General features: G+C 49.1%; 3 protein-coding genes across 4 annotated transcripts; 2 read left to right on the top strand and 1 right to left on the bottom strand.

Annotated features, from left to right (window-relative positions):
- Positions 3536-9236, top strand: PTPMT1 (protein tyrosine phosphatase, mitochondrial 1). The gene is made up of 4 exons (XM_018059090.1): positions 3536-3922; positions 4037-4117; positions 6562-6753; positions 8826-9236. The coding sequence occupies exons 1-4, from the start codon at positions 3551-3553 to the stop codon at positions 8982-8984; spliced, it is 804 nt and encodes a 267-aa protein (XP_017914579.1). The 5' UTR covers positions 3536-3550; the 3' UTR covers positions 8985-9236.
- KBTBD4 (kelch repeat and BTB domain containing 4) lies at positions 9497-14241 on the bottom strand. Of its 2 annotated transcripts, none has more exons than XM_005690172.3 (4): positions 14137-14241; positions 12610-13230; positions 11550-11656; positions 9497-11114 (listed from the first exon to the last, which is right to left on the bottom strand). In XM_005690172.3, exons 1-4 carry the CDS (start codon positions 14153-14155, stop codon positions 10254-10256), a joined length of 1608 nt encoding a protein of 535 aa, XP_005690229.1. In that variant the 5' UTR covers positions 14156-14241; the 3' UTR covers positions 9497-10253. The 2 variants fall into 2 exon arrangements, with proteins under 2 accessions (XP_005690229.1, XP_017914575.1); XM_018059086.1 differs by lacking the exon at positions 14137-14241 and adding an exon at positions 14007-14128.
- NDUFS3 (NADH:ubiquinone oxidoreductase core subunit S3) lies at positions 14233-19035 on the top strand. Its single transcript, XM_018059089.1, has 7 exons — positions 14233-14367; positions 14478-14543; positions 15659-15756; positions 15963-16112; positions 17227-17352; positions 17470-17589; positions 18785-19035. Exons 1-7 carry the CDS (start codon positions 14304-14306, stop codon positions 18950-18952), a joined length of 792 nt encoding a protein of 263 aa, XP_017914578.1. The 5' UTR covers positions 14233-14303; the 3' UTR covers positions 18953-19035.

Raw genomic sequence — 19108 nt, 5'->3', positions numbered from 1 at the left:
AGAATCTGCCTGCAATACAGGAGACCCTGGTTCAATTCCGGGGTGGGAAAGATCTGCTGGAGAAGGGATAGACTACCCACTCCAGTACTCTTGGGCTTCACTTGTGGCTCAGCTGGTAAAGAATCTGCCTGCAATTCGGGAGACCTGGGTTAGATCCCTGAGTTGGGAAGATTCCCCTGGAGAAGGGAAAGGCTACTTAGTCCAGTATTCTGGCCTGGAGACTTCCATGGACTGTAGAGACCATGGGGTCAGAGTCAGACAGGACTGAGCAAATTTCACTTTCACTTTCACTTTTCTATCACTTCTATGCGTGTGTGTGTGTGCGCGCGCGTGCGCGCGTGCGCGCGTGCGTGCGCTCAGTCATGTCTGACTCTTTGTGATCCCATGGACTATAGCCCACCAGGCTCCTCTGTCCATGGAATTTTCCAGGCAAGAACACTGGAGTCGAGGGGATCTTTCCAATCCTGGGATCAAAGGAGCGTCTCTTGTGTCTCCTGCATTGTAGGCGGGTTCTTCACCACTGTGCCATCTGGGAAGGCCTTATCACCTACATCTCCTATGAAGGAACTTTAGCCCTAGAGGCCTGGTAAAAGTCAGGCCTGACTTTTTTGAGGTTGGTGCTGTGAACATCATGCTGCATTACCTCTGGAAATGTGGTGTTCAGGAAGGTTGTCCTGATTTCAGCAATGCAGAGATTTATCTGCGGTTTGGATAGATCAGCCTGATCTGTCCACGGTAAAGTTCCCTATCATCACCTTATCTAATGCTTTTATACATTGGTGACCATTGACAGTATCAATTATTTCACTAGAAATTGCAAAATGCTGTCTTTCTAATCCTATCTTTCCTTCCGCATTTACTGGCTGAAATGCACAATCCTGAGTTTCTAATTTCAGTATTCCTTCCATATGTATTTACAGGAAGTCTGCTGTAAATAACTTTCCCTCACCAACTGGAGGTATTTGGTTACCCCAAAATATAGTTCATATAGGAAAGGCAAGAGAGGACAAAAATCACTGATACTGTCCACTGACATATCCTAAGTATTGGAATATTGTTTGGAATATATAGGACAGTCAATAAATATTTTTTAATTGAATGGGAATCCATATATTGGAATACGATGTGCGTCTGAAAAGAATGAAGAAAATGTACATCTATCTATTGACATAATACTTATAAATAATGTTGAGTGTAAAAAGCGGGAGATAGAACAATAGGTATAGGATGAGTCAATTTTTATAAAACATATATATTCTCAATGTAGCAAAAATAGGATTAGTGGATGAATGTGATAAAACAAACAATAAAATGCTAATTGTTGAGTTTGCATAGTGACTATATGAATTTTCCCTGTTGAATCTATTTTTTATTATGAAAAGGTTCATCACAAAATGTTAGAAAAAGATATGCATGTAAAAATCAGTATTTCTGAAGAGTGGGTTTGGGGGTAAGGATGAAACTTTTAAGGTTTATATACTTTATATAGAGCAAAACTTGTAAACTATCTTTTGACACAGTAATTCCACTTTTAGGAACGTATCCTAATATAGTAATTCTAAATATAAAAAATAGAAAAAAATTTCATGTTGAAAATATTTTATAATACAAATGTGGAAATATCCTGCATGTCTAAGAATAGAATGATCACATTATGGTACAGTAACTAGGTTCGTTATAAATGATAAAAATAATGCGGTGATATTGAAAGTGCTTATGGGGACTTCCCTGGCGGCCCAGGGCTTGACTCCGGGCTTCCGCTGCAGTGAGGCATGGGCTGCATCTCTGGTCAAGGAAATCAGGTCCCACACATCCCATGGCAGCAGCCAAATCAAAGGAACGAGCGAACAAACATGGTGGCAAAAATTTTACCAAAACGACACCAGTGATTTTTTAAATGGTGTACATAAATCACACGGCACTATTATACGACTCCAAAATCCCATGCCTGGATAGGCATCCAAAAAATTGAGAACTAAGACCACAGAAAAACTTGTATACAGAAACAGAAAGTAAACTAATGAGTGCCAAGACCTGGCGGGTTGAGGGAAAACAGGGCGTGATTATGCTAATTGGTGTAGGGTTTCTTTGGGGGATGATGAAAGTATTCTACAATTGATGGTGGTGATGGTTGTACAACTCTGCAAATATACTACAAGCCATTGAACTGTACACTTTAAATGAATAAGTTGTATGGCATGTGAATTATATCTCAATAAAACTATTATCAAAAAATTTAATGATAACACATTAAAAGAAAGTTGGAAGAAAAAAATGTGCTTGAGGTGGTAGGACTATGGGTGATTAAATTCTGCTTCCCTGTATGTTCCGGTTGTTATTCATATGTGTCATTTGTACAAGGAGATAAGCTGTTTTAAAAAGCACAAGATGTGGAGAAGGAAATGGCAACCCACTCCAGTATTCTTGCCTGGAGAATGCCATGGATGGAGGAGGGCTACAGTCCACGGGTCACAAAGAGTGGGACATGATTGAGCAAGAAAAAAAAAAGCACAAGATGTACTTTTTCAGAGTGCTATTTAACTGTAAATAATCAGTGTGACAACTATTCCTCTTGCTTATTTGCAGGTTGTAGGTTTTATGTTTATCATAATATATATATTTTTAAACCTTTATTTAATTTTTGGTCTAGCCTGTGCGAGGCTGTGGGATCTTATTTCCCTGACAGGGATGGAACTGGTGCTGCTTGCACTGGGGGCACAGTCTTAACCACTAGATCGCCAGAAAAGTACCTATGATAATATTTTTAATATTAATATATTTTCATAAATAGAACAGATATCACTTACATCTATTTTTCATTTGAAAAGACCCTGATGCTGGGAATGATTGAAGGCAGGAGGAGAAGGGGATGACAGAGGATGAGATGGTTGGATGGCATCACCGGCCCAATGGACATTGAGTTTGAGTAAACTCCGGGGAGTTGGGGGTGGACAGGGAGGCCTGGCGGGCTGGAGTCCATGGGGTCGCAGAGTCGAACACGACTGAGCGAGTGAACTCAACTGATATCTATTTTTCACTATGTACACACACACACACACACACACACACATACTTACTGCAGTTTAGTTAGGAGGCGGGAGCCAGGACTCCAGGCAGATGTGGGGATGGGGTGGGAAGGGCCGGACGAACCCAGGTCCCCTGTTTGTCCAGGATCAGGCCCCTCTCCTTACTATCCCTTCGGCTCTGAGCTCTGGACTCCCTGGCCGAGAGCCTCTTCCCGGTCCTGTCCCGCCCTTCGGTGGGGTCAGCGTCCCCTCGCTCTGGCCGGTGGTTGGCGAAGGGGCCCTGGGCTCACCGGCCGGGGTCACAGTTCCACCCGCAGGGGTCAGGGCCCCCCCGCTGGAGTCACAGCCCCTCCCTCGGGAGGCGGGGGCTCACTAGCCACGGGCCGGGGTCGCAGTTTCCCACACGCGGTAGACTCGCCGCCTCGGGTCCGCGGGACGGGCCCTCCCCCGGCCCGGGGCCCCGTTTCCCGCCCGGGAAGCCCGGGCCCCTCCCCACGGCGGCCGGCGGCCCCTCCTCCCGAGCCATGGTGTGGGTCCCAGGGGCCCCCGGCGAGTCCCCGGGGGCCGGGCCCGAGGTCGCGACGCTCGAGAGGCCCGCGCCGGCCGGGTCGTCCTCGCTGGGGGCCACGGCCGCCCCGCCGCCCCCCTGGCCCGGCCCGCGGACGCCCGCCTCCTGCCCGGCGGTGGGCGGGTCGCCGCTGCGCCGCGCCGGCTGGGCCGGGATGGCGGCCGGCTCGTTGCTGGAGGCCGGCCTGGCCCGGGTGCTCTACTACCCGACCCTGCTCTACACGCTGTTCCGCGGGAAGATGCCCGGCCGGGCGCACCGCGACTGGTACCACCGCATCGATTCCACCGTGCTGCTGGGCGCGCTGCCGCTGCGGAGCATGACGCGCCGGGTGAGCCGGGCCGGGCGGGGCCGGGCCGGGCCGCGGCGGGGCCTGCGAGCCCGGCGAGCGCCGCCCGGGCCTCGGCCGCCCGCCCCTTTCTGAACCCTCTCTTTGCCTCGGCAGCTGGTCCAGGACGAGAACGTGCGCGGGGTGATCACCATGAACGAGGAGTATGAGACGAGGTTCCTGTGCAACTCCTCCAAGGTGAGGCTCCGGGCCCGGCGCCCCGCCCGCCACCCCTCTACCACTCCGGGGTCTGGGCGAGCCCGGAGGGGGTTCGGGGAGGCTGTGCTGTAGGTGACCTTGCCCCAGACACGAGCGTCCCCGGCTTTTTTTTTTTTTTTTTTTTCTGTTTTTTGCCTCTGAGGAGCTGGTCCTGCGGCTAGAGGGGGGTAGAAACTAATTTGCGAATTAGAAATTGATGTGAAAGGTATTTCACAGTAGAGTTGCCCAACTTTGATTACTCCTTTCTGCACACGTGTATTCTCGGTTTTGGTTACTCACATCAGTAACCAGAACTTGAAAGGCAACGTTTCCCTTTTGGCTACGCCTCGCAGCCTGTGGAATATTAGTTCCCCAATCAGGGATCAAACCTGCGACCCCAGCAGTTGGAAGAGCAGAGTCCTAACCATCGGACCACGAGGGAAGTCCTGAAAGGCAACTTTTCTCTGCCTTGCTTTCATTCAGTCAACACTTAATGAGCACTAAGTATGGATCGGACACTGTTCGATATTCAAGGCGAAGGCCCTATAAACTGTAAAAAAGAAAGCTACCCCCAATCCCTGATAACTGTATCATAAAACTCTTTGTAAAAACTGCATAGAATTCATTTGGTTTTTATTTGAGGGAATTTCATTTATATGTTAGAGATGATAGTGGAACTCCAAAGCATGGTGATAAATGCAGTTCAAGCCTAAAACCTAGTTTTCATTAGATGTGAGTGGTTTTTCGGTGGAACTCTCCATGATGGTTGTGAGGTGTTGCCCTGTCTTTCTAGTGTTTGACTTCTATTAGCACTGCACAATTATCTTCCCTGTTTACTGTCCTGATAGAGCCTAATGAACATGCAGTTATTTCAAGCCATAGATCTTTTTTGAAATCTAAAAAAATAATTGTGACTCACATTTAAAATCTATTGATCAGTGATGGCATACATTTTTAAAGAATAGATAGCAGTTCCTTGGATTTCCCACAGAACCTCAGGAGTTATTAGCCAAAATGCATTGTTAGCCTCAGTGTGGTCGGTCCTGTGGAGCAAGCCACAGAAAGTGCTTGGTCTCTGGGTGTGAGGCATCTTATCTCACTAGCCTAGAGAAAAGAAATCTCCAAGGTGATGGTTCTGATATTTTAATAAGGCTAAACATTATCTAGTAGTAGTGGTGTTAGTCACTCAGTCATGCCCAACTCTTTGCAGTCCTGTGGACTATAGCCCACCGGGCTCCTGTCCATGGAATTCTCCAGGCAAGAAGACTGGAGTGGTTTGCCGTTCCCTTCTCCAGGGGATTTTCCTGACTGGGGGATTGAACCCCGGTCTCCTGCATGGCCACCTGATGCAAAGAACTGACTCATTGGAAAAGACCTGATGCTGGGAAAGGTTGAAGGCAGGAGGAGAAGGGGCCACAGAGGGTGAGATGGCTGGATGGCATCACTGACTCGATGGACATAAGTTTGGGAGTTGGTGATGGACAGGGAATCCTGGCGTGCTGCAGACCATGGGGTCGCAGAGTCGGACACAACTGAGTGACTGAACTGAACTGACTGACTCCTGTATTGCAGCAGATTCATTACCGTCTGAGCCCCAGGGAAGCCCCAGGGAAGCATTATCCAGCTGTCTGTTAAGACAGCACATTCTTAGGTACAACTCTCAGGAACTTTAAATCGCTGCCTAAGAACGTGACTAAGTAGCAGGCTCCCCAAGTGTTTGATGTAATTGATGTGTAAACACACACTGCCAGATTTTGCAGTTTTTGGTTAATTTCGTGAGCTGTGTGATATATTGACCTTCATTCAGAGTCATGTGTCTGATTTGCTGAAGAGATTAGTAACAAAAAGTCTACCTGAAGTCTTAAGGCAAAAAATAAAAAAGTTGCCCAGTTTGCCAGAGGCCTTATTTCTTCTTGTTGATTCTTTTCTTCCTTCTAAGCAGTAATATTGCACCAACAAAAGTAGGTGCGTTATTTAAATTTTAAAATAACTCATTTTCTACCACATACCCCTCTCCAAAAAAGTGATAAAGAAGAGAAGACTTATGGGCAGAGAAATAGAAGGCCTTGCAAAATGTAGCAGTCTAACCCTGCAGCTGGATCACTGCACAAGCGCCAAAGTCATGCAAAAAAAAAACTTGACGCAGCTCTTGTAGATGAATTTTATACAGTTTGTGTTTTGTTGCTAAAGATTCAAATATGCTTTAAAGCTTGGGCATGATTCTAACTCAGAAGCATTGCTGTTGTTTGATGAAAGACCATGTAAGTCAGTCATTTTAAAGACATTTCTGAAAGAAGTTTCTTTTTAGGCAAGCATATACCGCATATATTACCATTCACCACGAACCTTCCTTGTTGCTTTGCTGTCTCACGGGAGTCCCTCTTCCTGCCACTCACATCAGGCGTTTTTCATTTTCTTTTCTGTGCTGGCGGACCTGGCCCCAGGAGTGGGAGAAAGCAGGAGTGGAGCAGTTGCGGCTCAGCACGGTCGACATGACTGGGGTCCCAACCCTGGCTAACCTCCAGAAAGGAGTCCAGTTTGCCATCAAGTACCACTCGCTGGGCCAGTCTGTCTACGTGCACTGCAAGGCTGGGCGTTCCAGGAGTGCCACTATGGTGGCTGCGTATCTCATTCAGGTAGGAGAGGGCCTTCTGGACTGGTGCCCCCCGCCCCCCCTTGTTTCTAAAAGCAATCTGATTTTTATTTTACTTTATTATTTTTAAAATTTTTATCTTTTGGTTGCACTGGGTCCTCGCTGCTGACTGCAGGCTTTCTCTAGTTGCTGTGAGTGGGGGCTCCTCTTCATCTAGGTGCGCACATTTCTCACTGTGGTGGCCTCTTTTTTATTGCCGAGTATAGGCACTGTACTCTGTACATTGTACTTGGGTTTCACAGGTGGCGCTAGTGGTAAAGAACCCACCTGCCAATGCAGGAGACATTAAGAGACCTGGGTTCGATCCCTGGGTCGGGAAGCTCCCGTGGAGAAGGGCATGTCAACCCACTCCAGTACTCTTGCCTGGAGAATCCGATGGTCAGAGGAGCCTGGCGGGCTACAGTCCACGGGGTTGCAAAGAGTCGGACACGACTGAAGCGACTTAGCACGCACGCACAGGCACTAGGGCCCAGGGGCTTTAGCAGTTGGAGCTCCTGGGCTCTAAAGCACAGGCTCAATAGCTGTGGCTCTTGGGCTTAGTTGCTCTGCATCATGTGGAATCTTCCCGAACTAGGGATCAAACCCATGTCCCCAGCATTGTCAGGTGGATTCTTAACCACTGTACCCCCAAGGAAGCCCCTCTTTTTGTTTTTATTTTGGCTGTTCTGGGTCTACATTGTAGCTCGTGAGCTTCTCTCATTGCAGGGTGGACTTATTTGCCCTGCAGCCCGTGGGATCTTAGTTCCCCAACTGGGAGTGCATCCACATTGCCCACATTGGAAGGTGGACTCTTTACCACTGGGCCACCAGGAAATGGACTGGTCCCCTATACAGCAGATCTCCAATCTACTGGCGGACCTTGCTGGAAGGAGCCGCATTCCTAATTTTAGGCCTTTGCGAGGTGGAAAAGACCTGAAATTTGCAGACAGGCTGCAACCTGCCACCTGTGTGACCTTCGGCAAAAGCGGGTTACCCTCTCCAATGCTCAATTTCCTCAAACTAAATGTGTTACAAAACTCAAATAAGAACTATGTCAAACACTGACCTAGAGCAGGCACTCAAAAAATGGAATTACAAAGGATGTTAATACAAGCAAAAAGGCTAGAAACATTTTGTTATAAACGGTATGTCAGGAAATACAGTGCTGTAGGTAACAGTGCTGATCACAGCTCTAGAGGACTCACATTTTGTTAAGCATTTCAGAGTACAGTCCTGGTTATTCGTTTCTAGAAACAGTGGCTCCCACAGAATTTTGCCTATCGATCTGATGATTGGCAGCGGGGATGCTTTTAAAAACATTTAGAAGCCAGCACTCTCTAGTGCATCATTTCCTATTACACACCCTCAGCTCATTTTTGTTACCTGTGAGGCCCCTGAAGAGCACTGACTAAGTAATTTAGACAGTTTTTAAGGTAAAAAGGAAATGTAAAGATAAACGGCCTGGCCTTGTGTTACGTGGCCTGGTGAATATATGATTTAACAATACTAAAGCTTTGATCGTTAGGAGTCTGTTTTGCTGGAAACTGGGTGTCAGGAGATATTTTGGGCCAAGTGAGAATTGAACCAGCAGACTAAAAATCTACTTTCTTGGTTCTGTTGAGTTCTAAACAAATAAGTTGACACGAAGATAGCCCTCCTCGAAAAACTTTAGAAGTACTCTTTTCTAGCCACAGTGACGAGTTATGACATCAATTGTGTACTTTTCCAGGAAACTCTTGTAACCAACAGCCTAGCTCAGAGACGGTATCTAGTAGGCCTAGGCCTGCATGAATTTAGGACCTCAGCTTCATGTGTTCAACCTATTTTTCCAGGGTTTGGCAGAACAAGAAATTAGGTAGAAAGACTGACTCGTGTCCCCCTCAACCCACCAGCCTGCTGCACAAAACTGTGGGACTGGCTGACTGAGGGGGCTAAAGTGTTCTCTCACTTATAATATGTGGGTCATGGTTTTTGTTTTTAAAGAAATGCTGAGAGCCCTTGAGCACCGGTTATCAGCTCAAGGACCCCTTAACACCTGCTCCTTCCTCTCTCTGACATCCCAACCCTGCGCTTCAGGTGTACCACTGGACTCCAGAGGAGGCCATAAGAGCCATCACCAAGATCCGGTCCCACGTCTACATCAGGCCTGGCCAGCTAGAAGTGCTCAAAGAGTTCCACAAGGTGACCGCTGCAGAGGCAGCCAAGAAGGAGATCCATCGCACGTCACTGACATGACCCAGGGGGATCAGGAAGAACGCAAACCAGCGCTGCTCCCTGCAGAATGAAAACGCTTAACAGGACCAGAGGGGCGTAAGCCCCGACTTGACCTAATAGGAATGTGCTAAGTGGTGGTTAGGTTTGCTCCCTTTGTTTCCTGAAATAATACTGTTGTATGGCTAGCTTTAGCATGGCTTCCGTTCGTGGGGCATGGGGAAATGGGACCGGGCTGAAGGTTTATGAGATCAAAGAAATCTGTTGTGCACCTGATGCTGTGCCTAATATTTAGCCCTGTAACTCAAAGACGTTTAGCATTAGGAGAAGGGCAGAGAAATATCCAGCCCCGGCTCTTTCCCACTGTCAGGATCCTAGTCCACTGGCCTTACGTGGCTGTCCTCGCGTTTGGAGCAGTCATCTTGTATGTAGAAAGGAAGCATGGGATTCCATCAGTATTGCGACTCAGAAGTGTGTGGGTGTGTAGCCAGTTCCCCTTAGGAAGTCACCCCTTTAGAATTCAAAACACACATATATCCCTTCAAAAACTTTTATTTGTATGAACAGTTCCTAGCTCTTGATTTATCTTAGAGCTTTTAAAAGAGTAGTGACCTTATATATTTGAGTTTGAAAAAAAGTTTCTGCTATTAACCAGAAATAATCCTTTCTACTTCTTTCTGGCTTACTCCTTGGAATTAGCCAAAAATAAAACCAAAGTGTACATTTTCTGACGGAGAGATGAAAAAGAATAGACGGACATCCTGAATTCTAGTGTAGCCTCTTGCTGGTGAAGGGCACCTTCGGTTTAGTCCATTTTTTCCAAGCAACACCTGAAGGAGAACTCTAACACCTAATTCTTTGTGGGAAAATGACCAACAAGCCGCTTTGCAGGCTACAGAAAAAAACGGAGACTGGACATCTTTCCTTCTGTCCCGGGATCAGGGGTGCTTCTATTAACATTGATCAGGTAGAGAGGGGAGGCTGTGCCTAAGGGTGGAGAAGAGGCGGGCTCTAAGCGATCTGTAGTGAGTGAGGCTCAAGATTACAGGGGGTGGCGAACAGGCTGGCCTACTCTCAGTTCTAGCAGCCAGCTGAGTAGCATTAGTCTAAAAAGCCCCAGACAGAACACTCTTTTAGGAGTTCAGGGAAGGGCTGAGGCGCTGCCTTTCTAACATGTATCAGAAAGTAACATAATACCCAAGTTGGGGGGGGCCTCCGGGGACTTTTGGGTTTGGATAGGGAGGTGCTGGAGGGAGGGAGGGCAAATGCCAGCTGCTCCTGCCCTCAACAGCCTTAGGCCAACACGAACTGCAAATTGGTCAGCAGCACCTTAATGCCTCTGGTGACAGTTACAGCTGAAGTGGCAGGGTCAAGCTTGTAGGTGTTGGCATCTCCCTTTTTATACCGGTCCCGGAAAACATAGATGCTCCCGTTACAGCTGGCGATCTTCCAGAGGGACGGGGCAGAGCTCCAGGCCTCGGGAAGGCAAAGCCGGGTGAAGCTGTCTAGCAGGGGGTTGTAGCACACCAGGGAGTCCCCCTCGGCCACGATGAACACCAGGTCCTTATGCACGGCCGCGTGCATGCGGCCTGCGAAGGGCAGCACGTAGGGCTTCACGTGGCACTTGTCTGTCTCGGTGTCAAAGCACTGGATGAGTCGGGACGGTTTGGTAAAGAAGTCCAGGTCATTCTCCTCCCCCCCCAGTAAGTAGATGATCCCGTTGAGGTTGGCACCAGCGGCCCCTGACACCGCCACCTCTAGCTGGGTTGTCTCAGTCCAGACATTATCACCCACCCGATAATAGATCACCGCGTTGGAGAGGGTGTCCTGCAATGTCTTGCCACCCAGTGAATATATGGCGTCCTTCCCAGGCACAGACACCAGGGTGTGCTGGAGTCGGTCTCGGGGCAAAGGGGCACACCACTCCCAGTCCACGGTGGCATTGTTGCACTTCCACATGCGCCGTGGGATGGATCCCCCTACCACGTACAGGTCCCCGCCGTGCTTGCAGGCTGCTGTGATCTGGTGGCACAGGCTGTTCTGGCCGCTCACACTGATGGAGTCGTCTTCCGCACAGTGCAAGGACACAGCCAACGAGTGCGTGCGAGAGGACTCCTTCCCGATCAGGTAGATGTGCACGTTCTCCCCAATCTCCTGTTGGCGAAATTAAAGTCATAAACGGTGCCTATCAGCTCGAGGCTAAAGGCGCAGCTGAGACTCACACCCTCGTATCTCGCTCTGACCCACTCCCTTCTAGTTACTGTGTGTCACCCTGACTCTCCTCTGATCACCGTCTTTCAGGTACCTTATGCTGGGACAGAAAACCTGTCACACTCATACTTCCAGCCTTTTTTGTAACTATGATGAGTTGGTGCTTTGGTCATTAATGCAATGATGAAAGCAGTTCTCTCAAGGAGCTTTGGTGCCCAGAGGCTGCTGGCTTCTAGGCTCACATACATGTCCTCCACCCCAGCTCTTATCAGCTTTAAGCCAGAGACTTACTTGCCAGCCATCAAAGAGGCCAAGCTGACAAGACAGCTGGAATGCATCTATAGTATGGTGTCCCAACCCTAAAGAAATCTGCCTTACCTTCAAGCTAGTCCTGAGTGACTCTGAAAAAGCCTCTCTTTCTTCTTTATTAAAATTTATCCAGGCTTCTATTGCCTCTGTTGGGTTCTGGGAACATGGAACTCCATCTGCAAGTCAGAGGAAAGGTCTGGTCAATGGCAGTCTGAGGATCCACAAGGGAAATTTAGAGTCAGTGGCTTTAAAAATGTGAATCTCTTTGTTAGACTACCACCATATATATATATATGTATGTGTGTGTATGAGAAATTAACCTAAAATTGCCTTTTCCCCTTAATCAAAATAGATGACTTGATATTCTCCTATTTGCCATGGAAGCAATCTACTAGGCTATAAAGCTCACATTTGAAGTACAGTTATACCTCACTTGCAGGGTTAGCATTGTTACCTAAAAGTTGGCCAGTCACTTCTTAGATGAAGCTTCTTAGAGAAGCTTCTTAGATGTCTGACTCTTTACAGCCCTATGGACTGTAGTCTGCCAGACTCCTCTGTCCACGGGATTTTCCAGGCAAGAATACTGGAGTGGGTTGCCATGTCCTACTCCAGGGGATCTTCCCAGCTCAGGGATCAAATCCATGTCTCTTGTGTCTCCTGCATTGGTAGGTGGATTTTTTTTTTTTTTACCACTGTGCCACCTGGGAAGCCCCTAACTATCTTGACTCACTGTCAATTTACTCGGGTAACGAGTCCCACAAATACATGTGAAGTGTAGACCTGATGAGAACACTTACGCACAAGAGAGGTTAGAATATAAATGCAGGTAGCTCCTCACTACCTTTTGTGGCTAAGTGCAGCTTAAAAAAAAAAATAGATATTTGCATATAATGTGAAATGCTGCTTTAGTTTCCTAATCTCTTCCTCTGGAAGGGCCTCTGTCTCTGACATTAACTACTAAATGTCAACGCAATCTCTCTCTCAGAAGGTATCTAAGTAAATTCTTATCAAGAATAATAACGGAAACTAACACCAGGAGCCTGAGGGTACCCTTGTCCTAGACCAGAACTTTCAGCGGCCGTCACACACGCGTGCAGCTGGGTATGGTGTTCCCCCTCCCTCTGCTTACCCGAGATGATATCAGTGAGTAGATGGTGGGGCAAGTGAAGAAATTCCTCTGTGCTCTGCAGCTGGGCCAGGTGGGCCTTGGCACAGTGCTTGGCAGCGGTGTAGAGCTCAGGATCGCTGTGTCGGTCTGCTAGCCACATCACCTGCAGGCAGTTGCCCACCTGCACTGTGCGGGCCAGAAACCGAGAACATTCCTCAAAGAGAGCTGTCAGCTGATACATGTCTGACACCTCATAAATCTCCTGCAGCTCCTCCGCGCGGAGCTTCACGGTCCCGTGGTAGATATAATCGACCAGGAGCTGGAAGACAGACTCACTGACATCCTGCAGTACAATCACCCGGTTGTGGGCCTCCTTCAGGTTGGAAGTGAACATGGACCGGAAGAAGCAGCTCTGAGCCGAGAGGACCAATCGGTGGAGCTGAAACTCCCGGCCTTCCACGGAGATGGTGACATCAGCAAAGAGCTCTTCCTCCAAACACAGTTTCATGATGCCCTGAGCCACACGGCCTGAGTGTGACCTATCTTTGAAAGTGTAGTTCACAAAGTAGTTCTCATCCATGGATGCTCCAGGTTCCTCTGGTGATTCCATGGTGGTAGCCAACTTCTCTCTCTGCCAGCTGTCTGTAAAACACCACCACCTTGAGTAACTGAAGGAAGCCACAGTCTATGAATCTAACTGTCCAATTCAGGGAGAGAGAAGGGAAAAGGGAGGAGGGCACAGTCGACCCAGATTAGCCTTAGTCCTGGCCCTGCTAATGACAACTCTGATGATCTCCCTGAACCAAAGCTGGGCTCATTCGCTCACAGTGACATCACATACCTAATAAAATCAAGATTTCCTATGCGAGGTATTTCCTTGAGAAAACATGGAAAACTCCTTTTCCATGATGTAACAAAAGGCTTGGTATTTAGGTCAACATATGAGAGCAAGGAGGAAGCCTGTGATTTAAAAAAGCCCAACCAAATGACCCCTGGACGTAAAACTTGTGGAGGCTCCGAGCAGCAGAACCCGACAAGAAGACCCCTACGTCCTTGCAGCCAGGCTCCTCTTTCCTGGCACAGGGAATCCAGACCTTACAATATGAGATTCAGCCTGGGACATCTCTCAGCTCCCCATCTGCTCTTTTCTGAGCCTCTCCCTGGCACTTCCCTGCTCGCCCTAATGACTCCCCAAGACTTCGTCCCAGAACGCGAGACGGAGCTCGATCCGTCTCCGGCAAGGGGCCAGAGGCGGCCCATCGCCACGTGCAGTGTCCCCTCTCCACCTGGAGTCGCCCGGGAAACGGTCGCCAGGGAAACCGTTCTTGTCTTTCCCCTCCCCCTAGCCTGGCCCGCCAGCCCTCAGCAAAAGCTTAGCTCGGGGAGCGGGGGAGGGGTGTGGAATGTGGAACCCAGACCTCTCGTCCCTTCTTCTCCTCTCATCCTACTGGCTCTTTAGGATCTTTGCCTTCTCTCCAGCCTCTGTCACGCCAAGCTAGGGCCACATTCGCCTCACGATCTCCCCACCTGCGGGCTTCGCTTTCTCACCTGCCTTCCCTCCTTTCATTCCGAAGCCCGGTACCTGGAACCTCTGCTTCTGGCCCCGCGACCGCCCGGAAGAAGGTCTGATGCACACTTCCGCTTCCGGTCCGTGCCCTTGGGGGCTCCGTGTCCTACGGGCCTGGCCTCGGCTGCCTTGTGTACAGCCGGTAAAGATGGCGGCGGCGGCGGCTCGGGGTTGTTGGCAGAGGCTCGTGGGGTCCGCGGCGCAGGCCAGAGGTGACCAGTGGGCAGCCGGCTGAAGCCCGGGGCAGGAGCGGCGACGCGCCCAGCGGAGGGAGCCCCTCAGGCCTCATCCTGCGCCTCAGTGTCTCTGTCTTTCCATGCAGTGGCCGCGAGACCCTCGGTGCTGTTGCTGCCGGTGAGGCGGGAAAGCGCTGCGGCCGACACGCGCCGTGAGTATGTGCGAGACCGGCCCTTCTCGGGACTGCAGGCGGGGCCGCGTTCATTCCCTTTGTCAAATGTTTGCTTTGCCCTCGTCCTGGCCTGTCTTTCTCTGCGTCCTCCCGGCAAGCCTCTGCTTGTCCTTGGGAGAGCTGACTGCACGCGTCCTCCTTGTGTCCTTGGGCCTGTTAGGCCCTGTTGCCGCTTGTCCATTTCTCTCTTTCTCTCTGATTAAACTGTAAGCTCTCTAAAATGAGAAGCATAGACTCTGGGCCGCTGAGCACTATTATAATAGTAGCTCCCGTTAATTGAGTGCTTATGGTATGCCAGGCACCTTGCTAAGCGATTAATGAATGATCATAGTTCCCACAACAATCTTACGAGGTAGATAGTATTATGCTCTTCTACAGTAGAGTAGGAAACGGTGCAGAGAGGTTGACCAGGATCACAGCACTAGTAAGTGATAAAGCAAAGCCTGCCTGCTGCCAAAGGCGGAGAAAACAATACTCTGCAGCCTATGGTTTGTAGTTGCTCCAGTGATTTAGTGTTACACGAATGAGTGTGTGGAGATAAGTTCCAGTCAACATAAGCCACCTGAGAATCAGGAGACCTGATATTTCCCCCTTTCTGGGCCTCAGTTTCCTGCTCTGTGCCAAAAAAAAGGTTTCAACTACATAATCTGTGAAAACTTTTAAGCCCTGAAGTTCTTAGTTTGAGAACCTACTATGAGCCAGATGTTAAGGAGATAAAGAGAATCATAAAAGTTCTAGTTCTCACACTTAAAGAGCTCCTGGTGTGGTAAGAGAACTGAGACCCATGCTGCTTTAGCAGAGTTGCAGGCATTGAGAAGGAAGAACCATGGAGTAGTTTTGAGAAGAAGCAAACACCCCAGCTGTAATAATAGGTGAGTCTTTGTGGATCGTGTAGGTAGCATCTCCCCGACATTTTCATCACTTCCTGTTCCGTGGAAGAGGAACTTTCTATCTCCACCTTTCTCAGGATTCTTCAGGGAGTCCTGACTGGGGAACAGCATGCCTCACAAGCTCAAGAGACTATTCAGGCCTCAGTCTGCAGGGCTGATTGCTGCCTTCTACTTTCCTTTTCAAAATATGCCTTCTCTTTCCAGCCACTGTCAGACCACGGAATGATGTGGCCCACAAGCAGCTCTCAGCTTTTGGAGAGTATGTGGCTGAAATCCTGCCCAAGTATGTCCAGCAAGTTCAGGTAATATTCACTACTGGTGTTTGGATTTAGATCAAGAAAGAGCCATGTTCTCAGGGCATGTGGGAGTGGGCAGCCTGGAATCAAAGCACAGACTCCTCCATCCCAGCTTGGTCCTCTCTCTCTGCCTTAAACCAGGAGGTTCCAGTTGAAGTTACCTACTCCGGCTGTAGCTTTGTTCCCTCTCCTCTCCTGTTCTGTGTCGCCAGGTGTCCTGCTTCAATGAGTTAGAGATCTGCATCCATCCCGACGGGGTCATCCCAGTGCTGACTTTCCTCAGGGATCACAGCAACGCACAATTCAAATCCTTGGCTGACTTGACGGCGGTGGACATCCCCACCCGGCAGAACCGTTTTGAGGTCAGTCAGGAGATTGAGGTTTGGAGCGTGAAGGAGGGCAAAGGGACAGAACAGTTTCAGGGTGACAGCTGCCTGTGGGAACCGTGGCCGCCTTAGTTTCAGTTCAGGTCGAACAAATACAACACATCAGTTATCACAGGGTCTCTGAATCAGAGAGACCTTGAGTTTTAGTTGTAGCTTTGCCATTAATAAGCCGTGTGACTTCAAACATTTTGTTTGGTCTTTCCAAGCTTTAGTTTTTCTTATGTGCAAAATAAGCATCTTTAAAAAGTGTGAAACACCCTACCTCACAGGGTGGTTGTGAGTACTCATGGAGATAGTTCAGGTAGGTTGCTAGCACGCAGTATGTTCTCAGTACGTTTAGCTATTGTTGTTTCCTCGTCACCTACTTTTTGCCAGATCCTGGGATCAAGAGAGAAGTAACACCCAATACCTACCCTCCAGAAGTCCCCCACACTCTAGTGAGGAAGGAGGACACAGAGAGCAGTTTACTGTTGGGGGAGGGAACGGCACCCCACTCCAGTATTCCTGCCTGGGAAATCCCATGGACGCAGGAGCCTGGGGAGCTGCAGTCCATGGGGTCTCGAGAGTCAGACACGACTGAGGGACTAAACCACCCCCACCAAGCAGATACAGTGACTGTTAATTACACTCGAGAAAAGCCTATAAGAACAAAGTAGATTCAACATATTGATATATATATATTTTAAAGTTTACTCTAATCACACAATCCATGGGATGTTATAAGAACACAGGAGGGGCACTTAGCCCAGTCTAGAAGGCTTTTATGAAGGGAGAGAGAAAATTTGTGCTGACTCTTGATGAATAATTAGGAAACCAGGTATTAGTCCCATGGGAGGTGGGGTGGCGGGGAGGAGGAGTTGGGAGACATCCAGTAGTGGGAGCAAAGATAAGCATGCTGACAGGCTGAGCTATAGCTTAGGCATTTGCAAGTAGTTGTGAGTATTGGAGCATCTTGAGGTTTTGAGCTTTAGGACAGAAGGCAGGTTCACAGGGTGGAACTTTATCCCCTCATGGTCCCACTCAAGGACTTCTGCCCCAGACCCCTCAGCCTGTGGTCATCTTGGTCCTCAGCTCCCTCCATTCTCCCTAGATTGTTTACAACCTGCTCTCTCTGCGCTTCAACTCGCGGATCCGTGTGAAGACCTATACAGATGAGCTAACGCCCATTGAGTCTTCTGTGTCTGTGTACAAAGCAGCCAACTGGTATGAGAGGGAGGTGAGTCTCTGCACATGGGGGACCCTGCACCTGGGCCAGAGTTGCAAAACGCATTGGATTCAGTGGACGCAGTGCAGCCCCTCACCCCTGTGATAGCCAGTTGCCTCTTTTTTCTAGATCTGGGACATGTTTGGAGTCTTCTTTGCTAACCACCCTGATCTAAGAAGAATCCTAACAGACTATGGCTTTGAGGGACATCCCTTCCGGAAAGACTTCCCGCTGTCTGGCTATGTTGAGGTAGGAGCCTTGGAAGTAGGCCGCAGGCTTGAGGGCGAGGGACTGGAAGGGATGCTGGGCAGGAATTATGGCCAGTGGACCGTGGTGGGCCAAGAGCATCAGTGCTGCATTCTGTCCGAGCTCCACTCTGACACAGTTTTCTTATATGCGAAATGGGAGCAAGAGTCGTGCTTAACAGCAGTAGATTTGTAGTAAACTAATTGGTGTATGTTTAAAACTGGTGTATTGTAAATGCTCAGCTGTTGTCACCCATTATTTTAATGGTTTTAATGGTCATTTTAATGACTGAGGCAGATTTGAGGACACAGTTTGTCACCACGATCTGAACGTGGAGTGTCTCTTTACCCTGCCTGGATCTCTGGAGAAGGCAAGACACTGAATGTTCAGCCCTCGGATTTCAGTGCTTTACTGAGCACTGCCGTGTGTGGCAGGCTCCAGCAGGAAGCTGGGCTGTTGTATGTATACGTCCGTGGTTTCGTAGCAAAGTAACTTTTCAGAAACGTTGAGGTGGTGGCAATCCAGCCCTTTCTCTTCAGTACCCAGGTCTCTTCTGTTTCCTTATATTTAGCATGGTCCCATTTGTAGCAGCGGATTGCCCTCACCCTATCCAGCTGCTGATTTTCCAGTAACAGGAAAAGTCGTGCCAAGTTTACTACCTTACACCTTGGCAGTGATAATGCCAAGGCCCCCAGGCCTGAACTTGAGTGCTTGTCAGCTTAGGTTTATTCTTTTCAGCCACTGACTTGCTCCCTCATCCTGGGCAAATGCTTACCATCAACTTATAGGGTGTGTGGAGGGAATTCCCTGGCGGTCCAGTGGTTAGGATTCCACGCTTTCACTGCCATGGGCCCGGGTTTGATCCCTGGTCGGAGAACGAAGGTCCCACCAAAAGGAGTATGTGGATAGGTGGGCAAGGTCAGTTCTGGTGGAAGACGAGCTCAGAGCATAGGATGTGGGGTAATGGGCTGGGAAGCCTGCCTGGGTGATGGCAGAGCTTGAGGTAGAGGCCATTTGAGACGGTGGTTGGGTTGTGACCACCTAATGGGTAACACAGATGAGGATGGAGACTAAAAGAGACTGGGACAGGAGTCAAGGACGGAGGAGTAAAGGGGCTGAGGATAGGTTTGGGAAAGTGGGCCTTTTGTGGCTGTATCAGGCTTTCCTCAGTGCTCAAGCCTGCCTTTTTCTTCTCCAGTTACGCTATGACGACGAGGTGAAGCGGGTGGTGGCCGAGCCGGTGGAGTTGGCTCAAGAGTTCCGCAAGTTTGATCTGAACAGCCCGTGGGAGGCTTTCCCTGCCTATCGCCAGCCCCCCGAGAGTCTCAAGCTTGAAGCCGGAGACAAGAAACCTGAAGCCAAGTAGTTTCAGGGAAGGCATGTGTATCCTAGAAAGCGCCTTACCTATAATTGAGTGTCCCTGTAAATAAAATCCTACTAGACTCACCACTTTCTGCGTGCTTACCATAAGGAGAAGTGAAGCTTGGACTCAGGAGAGGAGGGAGGTGCAGGCAGGGGTTTT

The sequence above is a fragment of the Capra hircus genome, chromosome 15, assembly GCF_001704415.2.
Source record: "Capra hircus breed San Clemente chromosome 15, ASM170441v1, whole genome shotgun sequence".
Taxonomy (NCBI): Eukaryota; Metazoa; Chordata; class Mammalia; order Artiodactyla; family Bovidae; genus Capra; species Capra hircus.
Note: the sequence above shows the minus strand (reverse complement) of the source record. Positions and strands in the feature narration are given on the sequence as shown.